General features: G+C 46.4%; 1 protein-coding gene and 1 long non-coding RNA gene across 2 annotated transcripts; both read right to left on the bottom strand.

The window, feature by feature from the left end:
• Nucleotides 1–2,359: 2,359 nt before the first annotated feature.
• Nucleotides 2,360–12,315, bottom strand: LOC141570795 (NXPE family member 3-like). Its single transcript, XM_074329224.1, is given in 5 exon segments — nucleotides 2,360–3,126; nucleotides 3,128–3,425; nucleotides 10,510–10,722; nucleotides 11,097–11,271; nucleotides 12,085–12,315. Coding segments are annotated over 5 exon segments (1,149 nt in total). The 3' UTR covers nucleotides 2,360–2,894.
• Nucleotides 12,316–12,408: 93 nt separating this feature from the next.
• On the bottom strand, nucleotides 12,409–14,374 carry LOC141570752 (uncharacterized). Its single transcript, XR_012495244.1, has 3 exons — nucleotides 13,318–14,374; nucleotides 12,989–13,068; nucleotides 12,409–12,619 (listed from the first exon to the last, which is right to left on the bottom strand). It is a non-coding gene; the product is annotated as an uncharacterized LOC141570752 (long non-coding RNA).
• Nucleotides 14,375–14,380: the final 6 nt, after the last annotated feature.

Below are 14,380 nucleotides of genomic sequence, written 5' to 3'. Positions count from 1 at the left end.
ATCCCAGGGGGAGGAGCAGCAGCAGGACCAGCTCAGGCTCTTTCAGGAAAGGAAAGGCGGCCCTGAGTCTCTGCCCAGCTACAGCCCCTTAGAGGGAAGGAGGAGGGAGCCACTGTGGTCAGATGCCCTCGGGCGCCATCCCCAGCACCAGGGGCACACAGCTTGTTCTTGGCCCCTCTCCCTCCCCTGCAGTCCCCAGAGTGAACCAGGCCCCCCAGGCCAGAACTGTTCCCAGGGGCAGTGTCACACCCTCTCCCTGAGGTTAAGAAGTGAGGGTGGGCTCACACTCCCACCTCCCCGAAGAGAGGGCCTCCTGGAGGCCATGTCTCCACCCACGGGATCTGCAGGGCCCTCTGTCCTCTCCACTCTACAGATGTGAGACCAAAGCTCGGGAGGCTCAGCCCCAAGTCCCTGATTCAAGTGACAGGTGCGGGACTCGAACTGCGGTCTGGCTGACTCCACAGAGCCTTCTGCTGCTTCTGGATGCTTCCGTCTGGTTGCTCCAGTTAATCTCTGGGCCTCAGCTTCTGAGTGCAGACCTGTGGGGGTGAGTCCCAGAGGCTGTGTTTCTGTAATGCTCCTAAGGTGATTCCGTGAACAGCTGTTAGAGCCCTGGCTAATGCAGAGCCTTCCTTGGACTCAGGATGAAGACTCAGAGGAGTAATTATTCACCCCAGCGACAGTCCCTGGGACTGTCTCCCATGAGGGCACTTCCAGCTTGTGACTGGTGGTGGATGGGCTGAGAGATTGGGGGCTGGGACCATTGGTGACCTACAGGCTGGCTCCATAGGAGGCCCTGCCCACCCCTCTCCAGGATGAGGTGGGCACTGCCTGCTGCGTAGACCATGGGGTGGGAGGATGTGGTTTCATCAGAGGAAGTGGCCTTGATCTTCTAGAGGTGGAAGCAACAGACTGACTTTCTTTTTCCTTCTCTCAGTTCCTTCCCAATCCTAATAGCTTTCTTCTAAGCTTTTCCCCACCGTCAGCCAGGCAGCCCCCGCCCTGTGTCTGCTTTTTCTTACCCCTCCTCCCAGGCCCAAGAAGAGAGGTTGCAAATTTTCATGGAATCCTCTTATCTGAGTCAGGCCATAAACATGCATGGCCTCATTTTCAGCTTTACAACATTCTGTAGTTGGTGTGTCGTTATCTCCATTTACCCTTGAGGAAACTGAGTCACAGAGCCTTGATGTCATGCAGTCCTCTGGGCTGTGAAAGATGCTTGAGTCAATTGGTAAGAGCTGGAAATGTGGACAGAAGAGAGGACAAGGGACCCAGTGGCTTCGCATAGGACCCCAAAGGGTGGCCTGCCTGAGGGGTGAGTCCTGGGTTCTATGCCTGCCGTGCCCCAGTAACTGTGGGACCTGGCTGGATAGTCTCTTCTTTTCCAGGCTGCCAGGGGAGGGCGCTGGACCCCACCAGGGGTCATCACTGCCCATTCCATTGGGCAGCACAGACCATTTAAACAGGCTCTGGGCAATCTTCACAGAGAACCTGCTGTCCAGGTGCCTCGGGCCCAACTGCTCCCATGTCTGGTCTCCCTAGATGCAAGCTGTGTATTTCATTGATCCCCATGAGTGTGGAAATGTGAGGTGTGATTTGTACCTTTTGACGTCCTTCACCCATTTCACCCAAGCCTCATACCCACCCTTGGCAACCACCAGTCTATTCTCTGTCATCTGTGAGCTCATTTTGTTGTCTTTTGCTTTGCACATATAAGTGAGATCATGTCGTGTTTGTTAGATCAGAGATCCCTATATGGGGCTGGGTCTCTGATAGGAATCAGGGGTTGGCAGCATTGCACCCAGTGATTCTCTGGGGGTTCTGTGCTTCTTATCCCTGCAACTCTGGGCTCTGTAGGGTTAGAGGTCTTCATCCCCAAAGGGGGCACACTCTTGCCCGTGGATACAGCAACGATGCCATTGAATTGCACACTTACTGGTGCCATCAGGATACTTTGGACTCCTGCGCAAGATAAGTCGCCAACTTGGCAGGGACAGTTGATCAACAAGGAAACATGAGGCCACTTTCACACCACAGGAGCAGGGAGGAATCTGTGGAATGCAGATGGTCCCCTTGGCCACCTCCTGGTACTGCACATACCACTGTAACTGTTAACAGATATGTGCAGCAAACCCACTGTGAGAAGGACATATTATCAATGGTTCATGTCCCTCAGGGACGGAGCTTTGGGCCAACTACCAAGTAAGTCACCAAGCTATGCTGAGGGGAGAGCTGAGGATGAAGGAATGTAGAATAAAGAGTGGAGGAGGGAGAGAACGAGCACCAGTTGCGGCCCTGAGACCCACAGCAGGAATACATCCTACTCGTATGTACTTGAACAGTGATTGTCTCCCAGTCATGGGATTCTAGGTGATTTTTATTTTCTTTGTTAATTGTTTCACAGTTTTTCAAATTTTCAACAAAGATCATGTATTACTTTTGACAAATAGAATAAATATTTTATTTTACCAATCAGGCCATAAAAGTCTTCACATGTATACTCAGGCTTTCCACTAGGGTGGCTCTGATAAACTGGAATGGAATCCATGTCTTAGGCCTTTGCAAGGCTTGTTGACACTCTACACAGAAACTCTAACACAGAAAATGACAATCCTCCTTTACTGGATGTAACAGATGTTGCCAGCTCTGGCCCCACCCTCACCCTCTTAGCACAGCTTTTCCATGTGGGATCTAAACCTCTCAAGATTCACTGGACCACTGCTAGGCTGCTCTCCCCGGCCACCACCCACATCCCAATTCTTCCTGGTTGATTTTATGGCCTGTGCATTAGGAAGAGGTCAGAGCAGGGGTACAGTCCACCCAGGGGAAGGGCTTGCAGGCTTGATCCCCCCTCCAGCTTCTCCATCCACACAGTGCCAGACCCGCAGAGGCTCTCAGGTGGGGCAGACGAAGGACAGGAGGAGGTCCACTTCATTGCCGACGATGAGCCGCCCTGGGTGGATGTTGTCGGGCACGGCCAGGCTGGAGGTCATTTCCCAGGCGTCCACAAAGGCCACATGGAGGTCGGCAAAGGCAGCTCGGAGGAGCCGGTTCACCTGCAGGGTGAACCAGTCACTGCCATATACGGACTTGTAGCCAGTGTTGGCCAGTTTGATGACCACGAGAGTGCGGGCTCCCGGCCAGCAGCGCAGCCACAGCTGCCCGGATCCCTGCCAGCCGTCGTGCAAAGATGGACGGAGGGAAGGTGGTGAAGTGGGCGCCCAGCCCCAGCACCACCACGGTGTGGGGACCCCCTGCCAGGCCCCCCAGCTCTCGGGCTACAGAGTGCAGGGAGGCCACTGGTGTGCGGGCGGAGCGCAGGGGCCAGCTGTGGGCCCGCCAGTGCAGCACTATGTTCCGAGCGGTCTCCACGGCCATCAGGGGCCCCGTCTGGTATGTGGCGTGCAGATCCATGGGCTTTAGGGCTGTGGAGAGGAAGAGAGAGGAGGCCTAGGAGTGAGTATAGGACTGTATACCATCCTCTTGTACAAATGAAATTTCTAGTCCCATATCCCAGGGCATAAGCATTCTGGCTCTAAACCCTAATACTTACCCGCCCCACCCCCCAGTTTTCAAGGTTGCCAAGGATCTCACTATCATCCATCCTAACTCCTATTCAGTTTGCTCTTATTTCTCTAAGACATTTGACTTCTCCATGCTGAGTGACCTCTTCCAGAATCCTCTCTTTCTTGCCTTAACACTACATTATCCCATTTTTTTCTACCATTCTGGTCACTCTTTGCTCAATTGTCAGCTTCATATTTTCTTTGCATTCTGTAAATGTGGTATTCCCTAAAATTCTATCACTGTCATCCACTTTTCTTTACCATCTTCGCTTTGGGGAATTCATTCACTGCTACCTCCTCAGTTTCTGTCTAAGATCTGATGGCTTCCTGAGCTTTGATTCCACACTTCCAATTGCCCAGGCAATATTTTCTCTCTAATGCCCACCATGGTCTTGAATATCTAAACAGAATAGAGATCCCCCAAACAGACAGACATAAGGACACCTGCTTCATGACGAAGCTGCCCTGCAGAGCTATGGGGAAAAGATGGCTTCTCAGTCAACAGTGCCAGGTCAATCAGATACCCCAATATCCAAAACTTAAAAAAAAAAAGGTGTTCTCTCATGACTAACAGAAAAATTCAAATGAAAACCACATAAGCCACTATGATACACCCATACTTTTTGCCCAATATTAAAAAATGATAATATCAAATGCTGGGCAAGAATGTGAAACAAAAAGAACCGCTGGTGAAAGAGTAAAGTGGTAAAACCACTTTTTAAACATGGGCAGAACCAAAAAGTCTAAAGATGTACCTACTCTCTCATCAGCAAAACCATCACCAGGTGACATCCTACAAAAATACAACCTCATGTGGACTTAAAGTTACTTGTACAAGAACATTTATAGCAGCATTTTTCATGATAGTCCTATCAACAGTAGAATGTAAAAATATAGCATGATATAATCATACAACTAAATACCATGTAGCAGTGAAAAGGAATGAGCGACAATCACGTGAAAGAATATAGATGAATCTTAAATACAAAAAAAAACCCAGACACAACAGAAATCATAGTGTACGTTTCCATTTATATGAAGTTGGAAGTCACGCAACATTCATCTTGTACATTGTTTAGGAATACCTAATAAGTTGGCAGACTATGAAGAAAAACAAGGGCTTAAATATTAGAACAGAATAAAGATTTCTAGAATAATGGGAGAGAGAGAGTGGGAGTTATAACTCAGAGGAGACATGGTATCAGAAAGGCTTCTGGAGTGAGAATCTTGTTCTCTTTCTTATTTAGGGTGGAGGTTATATGGGTGATCATTTTATAACAATGGAAACTGTTTTATGCATTTTCTATGCTTTGTCATATTTTATAATAAAAGTTTTAATAAAATTATGCACACTGGTTAATATACAAGGTCTATCAATTAATTTCACAAATCTGCCACCTGCGCTTATATTGGAAGCACTGTACAAACAGCTCGGTAAGGTTTCCTAACCTTGATATAGCAGTGTCTCACAGCTGTGTTTGTGTCGATGTGTGATGGTGTCTTGCTGAGTGGCATTCATTATTGTTGTCGAGTGTTCTTATGTGCCGTCGTGAGAATGTCTGAACTTGAATAAGAGCATCGAACAAACATTAAATTTCTTGTTAAACTTGGCAAGAGTGGAAGTGAAATCAGGGACATGTTAGTCCAAATTTATGGAGATAATGCCATGAAGAAAACAGCAGTGTACAAATGGATTAAATGTTTTTTTGAGGGCAGAGAAGACGTCACTGTTGATGAGAGGTCAGGGCGGCCAGTAATGAGCAGAACTGATGAAAACATTGCAAAAATTTGTCTAAGTGTGCGTCAAAATCATCGGCTGGCAGTGAGAAGCATAACAGACCAAGTAAACATCAATAGAGAAACAGTTAGGAAACTCTGAACTGAAAATCTTGGCATGAGAAAAGTGTGTGCAAAAATGGTCCCAAAGAAGCTCACAGATGAACAAAAGCAAAGGAGAGTCGCAGTTTGCCAAGACCTTTTGGAGAGGCAAGATGATGTTTTGGGCTGTGTTATTACTGGTGATGAAAAATGGATGTACCAATACGACCCTGACAAAGCGTATAAGTGCACAATGGAAGTCAGCCAATTCTCCATGACCAAAAAGTACACTCAGTCTAAATCAAAATTCAAAACGATGTTGCTCACCTTTTTTTGCTATCAGAGGTATTATTCATTATGAATTTGTACCAAATGGACAAACAGTTAACCAAGTTTACTATTTGGAAGTGCTGAAAAGGCATTGAAAAAGTTAAGACAACCTGAACTTTTCACCAACAATTCATGGCTCTTGCATCATGACAGTGCACCACCTCACGCCACACTGTCAGTGAGTAAGTTTTAGCCGGTAAACAGGTCATTGTATTTGAACACCTTCTCTAGTCACTTGATCTGGCCCCCATTGACTTTTTTCTTTACCCGAAGGTAAAGGAAATATTGAAAGGAAGACATTTTGATGACATTCAGGACATCAAGATTAATACAACCACAGCTCTGATGGCCAATCCAGAAAGAGTCCCAAAATTGCTTTGAAGGGTGGACTAGGCACTGGCATCAGTACATAGCTTCCCAAGGGGAGCACTTCGAAGGTGACCGCAGTGCTATTCAGTAATGAGGTACACAGCACTTTTCCTGGATGAGTTCACCAACTAAATGGTCAGTCCTCGCATGCTGATGGGAATGTGATGAAAATTATGCTGTTGAGAGGGAAGATGATTTAGGAGGGAAGGGAGAAATTGGTGGAGAGATGTCCTTGAATGGGCAAGAGGGGAGGAGACCTAGAGCTGAAGTGGAAGGAGCACGGAGAGTTCATTTTCAAAAACAGGTGGCAATACAGAGAATACTACTACAGATGCTGGTAAGAGAGGAAACGTGGTGGTGGAAATCTGGAATTTCACTTCTGATTGCTTTGTTTTGTTAAGAAAATATGAGGGTCAGCAGCTGACCGTGAGGATGAAGGTTTCAGGAAAGGAGAAGCTGTGACATCGTCAACAAGGCCGGGGGTTCGGTCGTCCAGGACAGTGGCTCTCCAACTTCGGTGCCCATCAGCATCACCTGGAGACTTCTTGAAACACAGACTGAGTATCTCCCCAGAATTTCTGATTCCGTAGGTCTGGGATGGGGCCTGAGAAGTTGCGTTTCTAACAAGCTCCCAGGTGGTGCTGATACAGCTGGTCTGGGGACCACGTTTGAGAACTGCTGGGATTACTGTGCAGCATTAGTGCATCCCAGAGGTTTGTGGTCATGATTTCAAGTGAACAGTCAGCATGGTGGAGTGAAACTGCCTCAGACGCATCTTTCCTGACCATTTATCTATCTTCCTCTGCCTCACCATCTTCTACTTTCACAGTATTTTTTCTCACAGAACTTTTCACTATCTGTGACTTGTTTCTGAGTCTTTCCATTAGAATTTATGCACAACAAAACAGGAATATTAGTATTTTTGTTGTTGGTCACTGTTATGTTGTCAGAACATAGAACAGTGCCTGAATATCACAGGTGCTCAATAAATATTTATCAATGAAAAACAAGAAAGGAAGGAAGGAAGGAAGGAAGGAAGGAAGGAAGGAAGGAAGGAAGGAAGGAAGGAAGGGGAAAAGGAAGGAAGAGGAGAGGAAAAACAGATTACTATACAAGCAACTAAAAAATGAAGGAAGGAACAAGCAAAACAAATTACCAAACAAGCAACTAAATCATCATATTAGTTTTGACTTTTAAGAGAAAATTATTTACATAATTATAAATATAAACACAGTTCACTGATATGTCTAAAATTAACATAAATGCAATGGAAAGGTGGGAAGAGGAAGGTAGCTAGTTGCTTACCACTGTATTTTCTTTTCCTGATGACTGTATTTGCCAAATTCTCTGTTTGGACCAAGACTGGGTTGTAGTCATTCAACCTGAGCAGTAAAGATGTATGCCACTTCCATGCCTGGACATAAAGCACCCACAAAATCCTCTGTTCTCTCTCCCTCTCCCTTTTCCTCTCTTTCTCGGTCTCTTTCTCCTCATCAATGGGTTGGGCACAGAGGATCCAGTAGCGATCTTGCAAAATATCTAGTTGGTTCTTTGCAATATACAAGGAATTCAAAGTAACATATAGCTTGATTAAAACACAGTTGACTCCAGGAGGGATCCGAGTTTCCATTCTCTCCTGGTAGCAACATGGCATGAAACAGGTGGAGTGAAGAAATGCCAGTTGGCCCTGTGCTTGCCCACCCCGGTGTCAGTAGGGCAAAGGGTGGAGCTAAACGTAAACTTGTACCTTCACCCAGTGGCAACAAGGCTGTGGAATTGGTTCTCCATGTTCACTGGGGTGGCATCAGCCGGACCCAAAAGGGAGCTGAACATACACCTGGACCTGCGTGCTACACCTACACAGGGTGAGTGCTGGCTGAAAAGGACAAAGGTAAAATAAGACCCAGAGTCTCACAACATAAAACCCACATGTCCAGTAAACAATAGAAAATCATTCATCATACCAACAATCACGATAATCACAAATTTGAATAAGAAAAGACTATTGCCAAGTGCCAACACCAAGATTACTCAGATGTTGGAATTATCTGACAAGGATTTTTAAAGCAGCCATCATAAAAAATGCTCGAGTGAGCCATTGTGAACACTACACACGTATTAGTATAGCTAAAATTCAAATGATTGATTTTTCCAAGTGTGGGTGAGAACATAGAGCAACTGGGGAAATATATGGTGGAAACATAAAGTACTATAGCAAGTTTGGACAAGTTTGGCAGTTTCTGAAAAAGTTAAACACATACCTAGCATATGATCTAGACATTCCATTTTAAGGTATTTACTCAAGAGAAATAAAAGCATATGCCCATACAAACATTTGTGCACAAATATTCATTTAGCTTTATTTGTAAGCGCTAAAAATTGGAAACAGCCCAAATGTCCATCAACAGATGAATGGATAAATAAATAATGGTATATCCATCCATACAATGGAATACTACACAACAATAAATAGGGAACGAACTATTGCCACATTCAGATATGTGGACGAATCCCAATAAAATTATGCTGAGTAAAAGAAGCCACACACAGAAAAGAGTACACATTGTATGCTTCCATTTATATGAAGTTCTAGCAAATGCAAACTAAGCTAAAAAGACAGAAAGCAGATGTGTGGGTTGCCTGGGGACAGAGAAGGATAAAAGGGAGGGATTAGCAAGGACTACCAGGAAAGCTTTCTGTGTGGTGGATCTGTTAATTGTCTTATGTGTGGACTTTGTTTTCCAGATGTACATACTCGTATGTTATAACTTATCAAGCTGTCCACTTTAAATATATGCTGTTTATGACTTGTCAGTTACACCTCAATAAACTGTTTAAAATGAAGGGGAACCTCAAATTAGGCCTAGTGACTGAGGGTGACGAAATGGTAAATTTCTAAACTTTGCAGGAAGACAGGATTGTATCTGACTACCCACCCGAGATTGGAGATAATATGTTTAAGTGGACTTTCCTCACACACCTGGTAAGTAAGGGCCACAATTAGCCGGTTGCTAACTTCACAAAAGAGTTCACAGAGATTATGACCACTGAATAGGGGGCCAAGTCCAACAGGCATTCAGGCTAGCTCTGCTGTTCTACCTTCCCACTCAGGTATCTTCAAGACTTGTAGTAACTTTGGAGTAGGTACTAGATGCTTGGACATAATTTTATTTAAAATAACCACTATAGACGCTAAGTGTTTATTTTTCTTTTCTAAATGAGAGGTTATTCACAAGTTCTTTCTGTGAAAATTTTCTGTTTTCCATTAATCTTGACTTTTTAACTCTCAACATGGAAGAGTTGAGATTGGATTAAATTAACTTTGGAGGGGCTGAGGAAATGACGCTCATTCAGCAAAAGTCACTCAGGTTTTAGGTGCTAAGAGATCCATAGCTCTATCAGCTGCTGGATAAGACACAACAGTGAGGCAAAGAAAGGAGAGAGAGAAAAGAGAGGAGGAGAGGGGAAGGGAGGGAAAAAGGAGGGAGGAAGAAACTGAGGTAGGTAGGGTACAAAAATCTGAACTTCAATACATTCATGTTAATTTTACTTAAGAGAGTAAACGGGATTTTATTTAAAGACTAAATCGGGAACTGTTCTTGTATTATTGATACAGGAGAGTTAGCATGTCCCTAGGTAGACAGGGAGGTCCCTGGTGGAATAAACAAAAGACAGCCATATCCTAAAACTTCGGGTTTTGAAATCACTCCTTCACTCCAGGACATAATGTAACAAGGCCTTGAGGTTAATCATAAAATTCATGTTGGCCTGACAAATGGAGCAGATCTGATAGATAAGAGTGGGTTACTTTGCTAATTCCTTTAGGATGGGCAAGCAGAACAAACCTGGTACACGAATTTCATTAGAAGGAGCCAGTTCCCTTCTTCTAAAGTTCCCTTCTTCAAATACCTCCCCTTCCCCAAGCAGGCAAAGGAAGGTTTAAAAGTAAGAGCTTTTGCCTCAGTGTTAGGGCACCCCCCATTGGGGACCCCCTCCCACTCAGGAGCTGCAACCTTTTCTCCTGCCTCTAATAAACTATCCTCTTTTTAAAACTTTTTTACTCTCCTGGTCCGTGTTTCCATTCTTCGGCTTCACGAGACAGGATCCCGGCCCACACTCAGAAACTGCCGGCAGATCCAACATCACCTACATCATTATCAGAAATTGTATTATTTGAAACGTTTTTTTTAATGCTGTCATATGAGTTCATTACATAACTTCCGGTCAACCAAACTGGAAAGGAAGCTTGGTGATGATAATTACATTCTCTCAGCTCTGATTCCTTTGCTCATTTGCTCTTGGAAAATTCCCGGCATACTGCCCCAACCTCTGTAACATAGGAGTCTTGTCTTGCAAAGCCCTCCCTGTTCACCTCTTCCTTCCTGAGGCTTCAGGTGTCCTGCCCTCTCCCCTCAGGGCCACTCACAGGGCACTTTGTCACGCAGATACTCCCACCACTGCCGAAGCGTGGAGTCTCCCATCATGTGGACAACGTGGCCAGCCAGGCAGCCCAGGATGCTGTCAACAGTGGGGAAGGAGCGGCTGGAGCAGGACAGCGAGTGCCACACTTCTTGGTGGTAGAAGTCAGAGGGTTTTGTGCCCGGGAGCCCAGGATGGCACGGGGCCCGTGGGGACAGGGCTACAGGAAAGGGGAAAACAGAATACAGCTAACGTTTATAAATTACAAAATGCCAGGTGCTCCTCTATGCTCTTTACATATATTATATTATTTCATTTACTCTTTGACAAAAATCCATGAAGTAGTATTCTTATCTTCATTAACAAGTGGGGACACTGAGGTCCTGAATTATTAATTAATTTACCCATCATCAAGAATAGTGACTGGCAGAGATAGCATTTTAACCCCAAAAGTCTGACTTTACAGCCCATGTTACTAAACCACTATGCTATACTGTCCTAGCAGGGGGGCTGGGGCTCTACTCCCAATCAAGGAATAAAACCCCTCCAAGTCTATTACCCACAAAACCCCCAGCATATGCCAGCCCCACTCACCCAGGCTGCTGTTCCCTGGGGCTGCCATTCTGACCTGGATTGGAGAAATGCCCTGAGGGAGCTCGATGTCTGTCACTTTCCTAGAGAAACACCAAAAGTGAGCATTGAGGGAGGGTGACCAGGTGAAAGCTGGAGACCAGTATGAGCATATGATGGTTGACTTGTGACTTCTACTCTAAGTCCAAAGTTTGAGGTCGATACAATACAATTAGCACATTCACACTGTGAAGCAATTATAATAAAGACTCAAAAAATGATGGAAGAGAAAATCATACCAGGAATCTGGACCTTCTGCAATCAATCTACACTTTGTTTGTCAGTCTACTAACAGTCCAGGTAATAAAAGAACATCGAAGCTGGGTTGTGTAGTTCTTTCTCTGATAAATGGAGGTACACAAGCATGCCAGGAAAGACAAACTTCCTGGAAGAAACACGAAACAGAATAATTTTCTGTTATGTGAAAACTCACAAAGAGCACTGTGGAATAACCAGGTTAATATCAACATTCATAACTCAAGTTGCTAGTATGTACCCTTGATATGTTATGATGGAAATGTAACCTTATCTCTGTGATCTTCCTCCCCTAAGCTCATAACCCACTTCTGATTATACTGTTGGGATGGTTTTCCTTGCAGGCCCCCGCTGAGAGCTCTATCTCCCCCTTATCGGAGCTCCGTCCCCCTCCTCCTCCCATACCTTATCGGAGATGTCTCCCGTGGGCACCATAGTTAGAGGCCTCCCTGTCAAAACAAAGTTGAGGGATTACAGCTGCTAGGGACGGATCTCCCTGACACCCCGGCCAGATTTCCCCCCTAACTTGGAGGCCTAACCCTATAAAACAAAACGCCTGGCCCCAGTTAGTGCTCAGTTCTTTGGGAACAATCCCACTGGGCCTACTGGCGTAATAAAGCTGTGTTCTCCCTGATCTCTGCGAGCCGCTTGAGTTTCTCGGTCCTAGTCATTCTTCCACAACATTTGGTTCCCTGACCGGGAAACCCAACCGTGATGGACCCTTGCACCACCGGTGTGGGGTGAGAGGCAGGCCGTGGAGCAACGGGAGGCCCGAGAAGGGTGTAGGCGGGCCCTGCTGATTTTGGCGGACCCCGGACGGGGCTTCCCTGGGCAGCCACAGCCTGCGCCTCCCCAGCTGGACCCGCTGAGAGGGACCGGGGTCAACCAGTCGGATCCACCCATCGGACCAGGTAAGCCTCGAGGCCATTGTCTGGAGCCAGTCCTGTCCCATGTGAGAGAAGGGGAGCCTGATCACCTCCCAGTAGGGTCTTATAACCTACCCAGTCAGGGCCACTCACAGGGCACTTTGTCACGCAGATACTCCCACCATTGCCGAAGCGTGGAGTCTCCCATCATGTGGACAACGTGGCCAGCCAGGCAGCCCAGGATGCTGTCAACAGTGGGGAAGGAGCGGCTGGAGCAGGACAGCGAGTGCCACACTTCTTGGTGGTAGAAACCAGAGGGTTTTGTGGCCGGGAGCCCAGGATGGCACGGGGGCCGTGGGGACAGGGCTACAGGAAAGGGGAAAACAGAATACAGCTAACGTTTATAAATTACAAAATGCCAGGTGCTCCTCTATGCTCTTTACATGCAATATATTATTTCATTTACTCTTTGACAAAAATCCATGAAGTAGTATTCTTATCTTCATTAACAAGTGGGGACACTGAGGTCCTGAATTATTAATCAATTTACCCATGATCAAGAATGACTGGCAGAGATAGCATTTTAACCCCAAAAGTCTGACTTTACAGCCCATGTTACTAACCACTATGCTATACTGTCCTATCGGGGGGCTGGGGCTCTACTCCCAATCAAGGAATAAAACCCCTCCAAGTCTATTACCCGCTCAAACCCCAGCATATGCCAGCCCCACTCACCCAGGGTGCTGTTCTCTGGGGCTGCCATTCTGACCTGGATTGGAGAAATGCCCTGAGGGAGCTCGATGTCTGTCACTTTCCTAGAGAAACACCAAAAGTGAGCATTGAGGGAGGGTGACCAGGTGAAAGCTGGAGACCAGTATGAGCATATGATGGTTGACTTGTGACTTCTACTCTAAGTCCAAAGTTTGAGGTCGATACAATACAATTAGCACATTCACACTGTGAAGCAATTATAATAAAGACTCAAAAAATGATGGAAGAGAAAATCATACCAGGAATCTGGACCTTCTGCAATCAATCTACACTTTGTTTGTCAGTCTACTAACAGTCCAGGTAATAAAAGAACATCGAAGCTGGGTTGTGTAGTTCTTTCTCTGATAAATGGAGGTACACAAGCATGCCAGGAAAGACAAACTTCCTGGAAGAAACACGAAACAGAATAATTTTCTGTTATGTGAAAACTCACAAAGAGCACTGTGTGGAATAACCAGGTTAATATCAACATTCATAACTCAAGTTGCTAGTATGTACCCTTGATATGTTATGATGGAAATGTAACCTTATCTCTGTGATCTTCCTCCCCTAAGCTCATAACCCACTTCTGATTATACTGTTGGGATGGTTTTCCTTGCAGGCCCCCGCTGAGAGCTCTATCTCCCCCTTATCGGAGCTCCGTCCCCCTCCTCCTCCCATACCTTATCGGAGATGTCTCCCGTGGGCACCATAGTTAGAGGCCTCCCTGTCAAAACAAAGTTGAGGGATTACAGCTGCTAGGGACGGATCTCCCTGACACCCCGGCCAGATTTCCCCCCTAACTTGGAGGCCTAACCCTATAAAACAAAACGCCTGGCCCCAGTTAGTGCTCAGTTCTTTGGGAACAATCCCACTGGGCCTACTGGCGTAATAAAGCTGTGTTCTCCCTGATCTCTGCGAGCCGCTTGAGTTTCTCGGTCCTAGTCATTCTTCCACAACATTTGGTTCCCTGACCGGGAAACCCAACCGTGATGGACCCTTGCACCACCGGTGTGGGGTGAGAGGCAGGCCGTGGAGCAACGGGAGGCCCGAGAAGGGTGTAGGCGGGCCCTGCTGATTTTGGCGGACCCCGGACGGGGCTTCCCTGGGCAGCCACAGCCTGCGCCTCCCCAGCTGGACCCGCTGAGAGGGACCGGGGTCAACCAGTCGGATCCACCCATCGGACCAGGTAAGCCTCGAGGCCATTGTCTGGAGCCAGTCCTGTCCCATGTGAGAGAAGGGGAGCCTGATCACCTCCCAGTAGGGTCTTATAACCTACCCAGTCAGGGACACCCATAGGAGGGTGTCAACCCCGTGTGTGAGTGACTGATTGTGTGTCTGATTGTTTGATTCCATTGCTTTGGCTATGGAAGCCTG

This window comes from Rhinolophus sinicus, linkage group LG03 (assembly GCF_036562045.2).
Source record: "Rhinolophus sinicus isolate RSC01 linkage group LG03, ASM3656204v1, whole genome shotgun sequence".
NCBI lineage: Eukaryota > Metazoa > Chordata > Mammalia > Chiroptera > Rhinolophidae > Rhinolophus > Rhinolophus sinicus.
The sequence above is the reverse complement of the archived record's forward strand: the minus strand, read 5'-3'. Positions and strand labels throughout refer to the sequence as shown.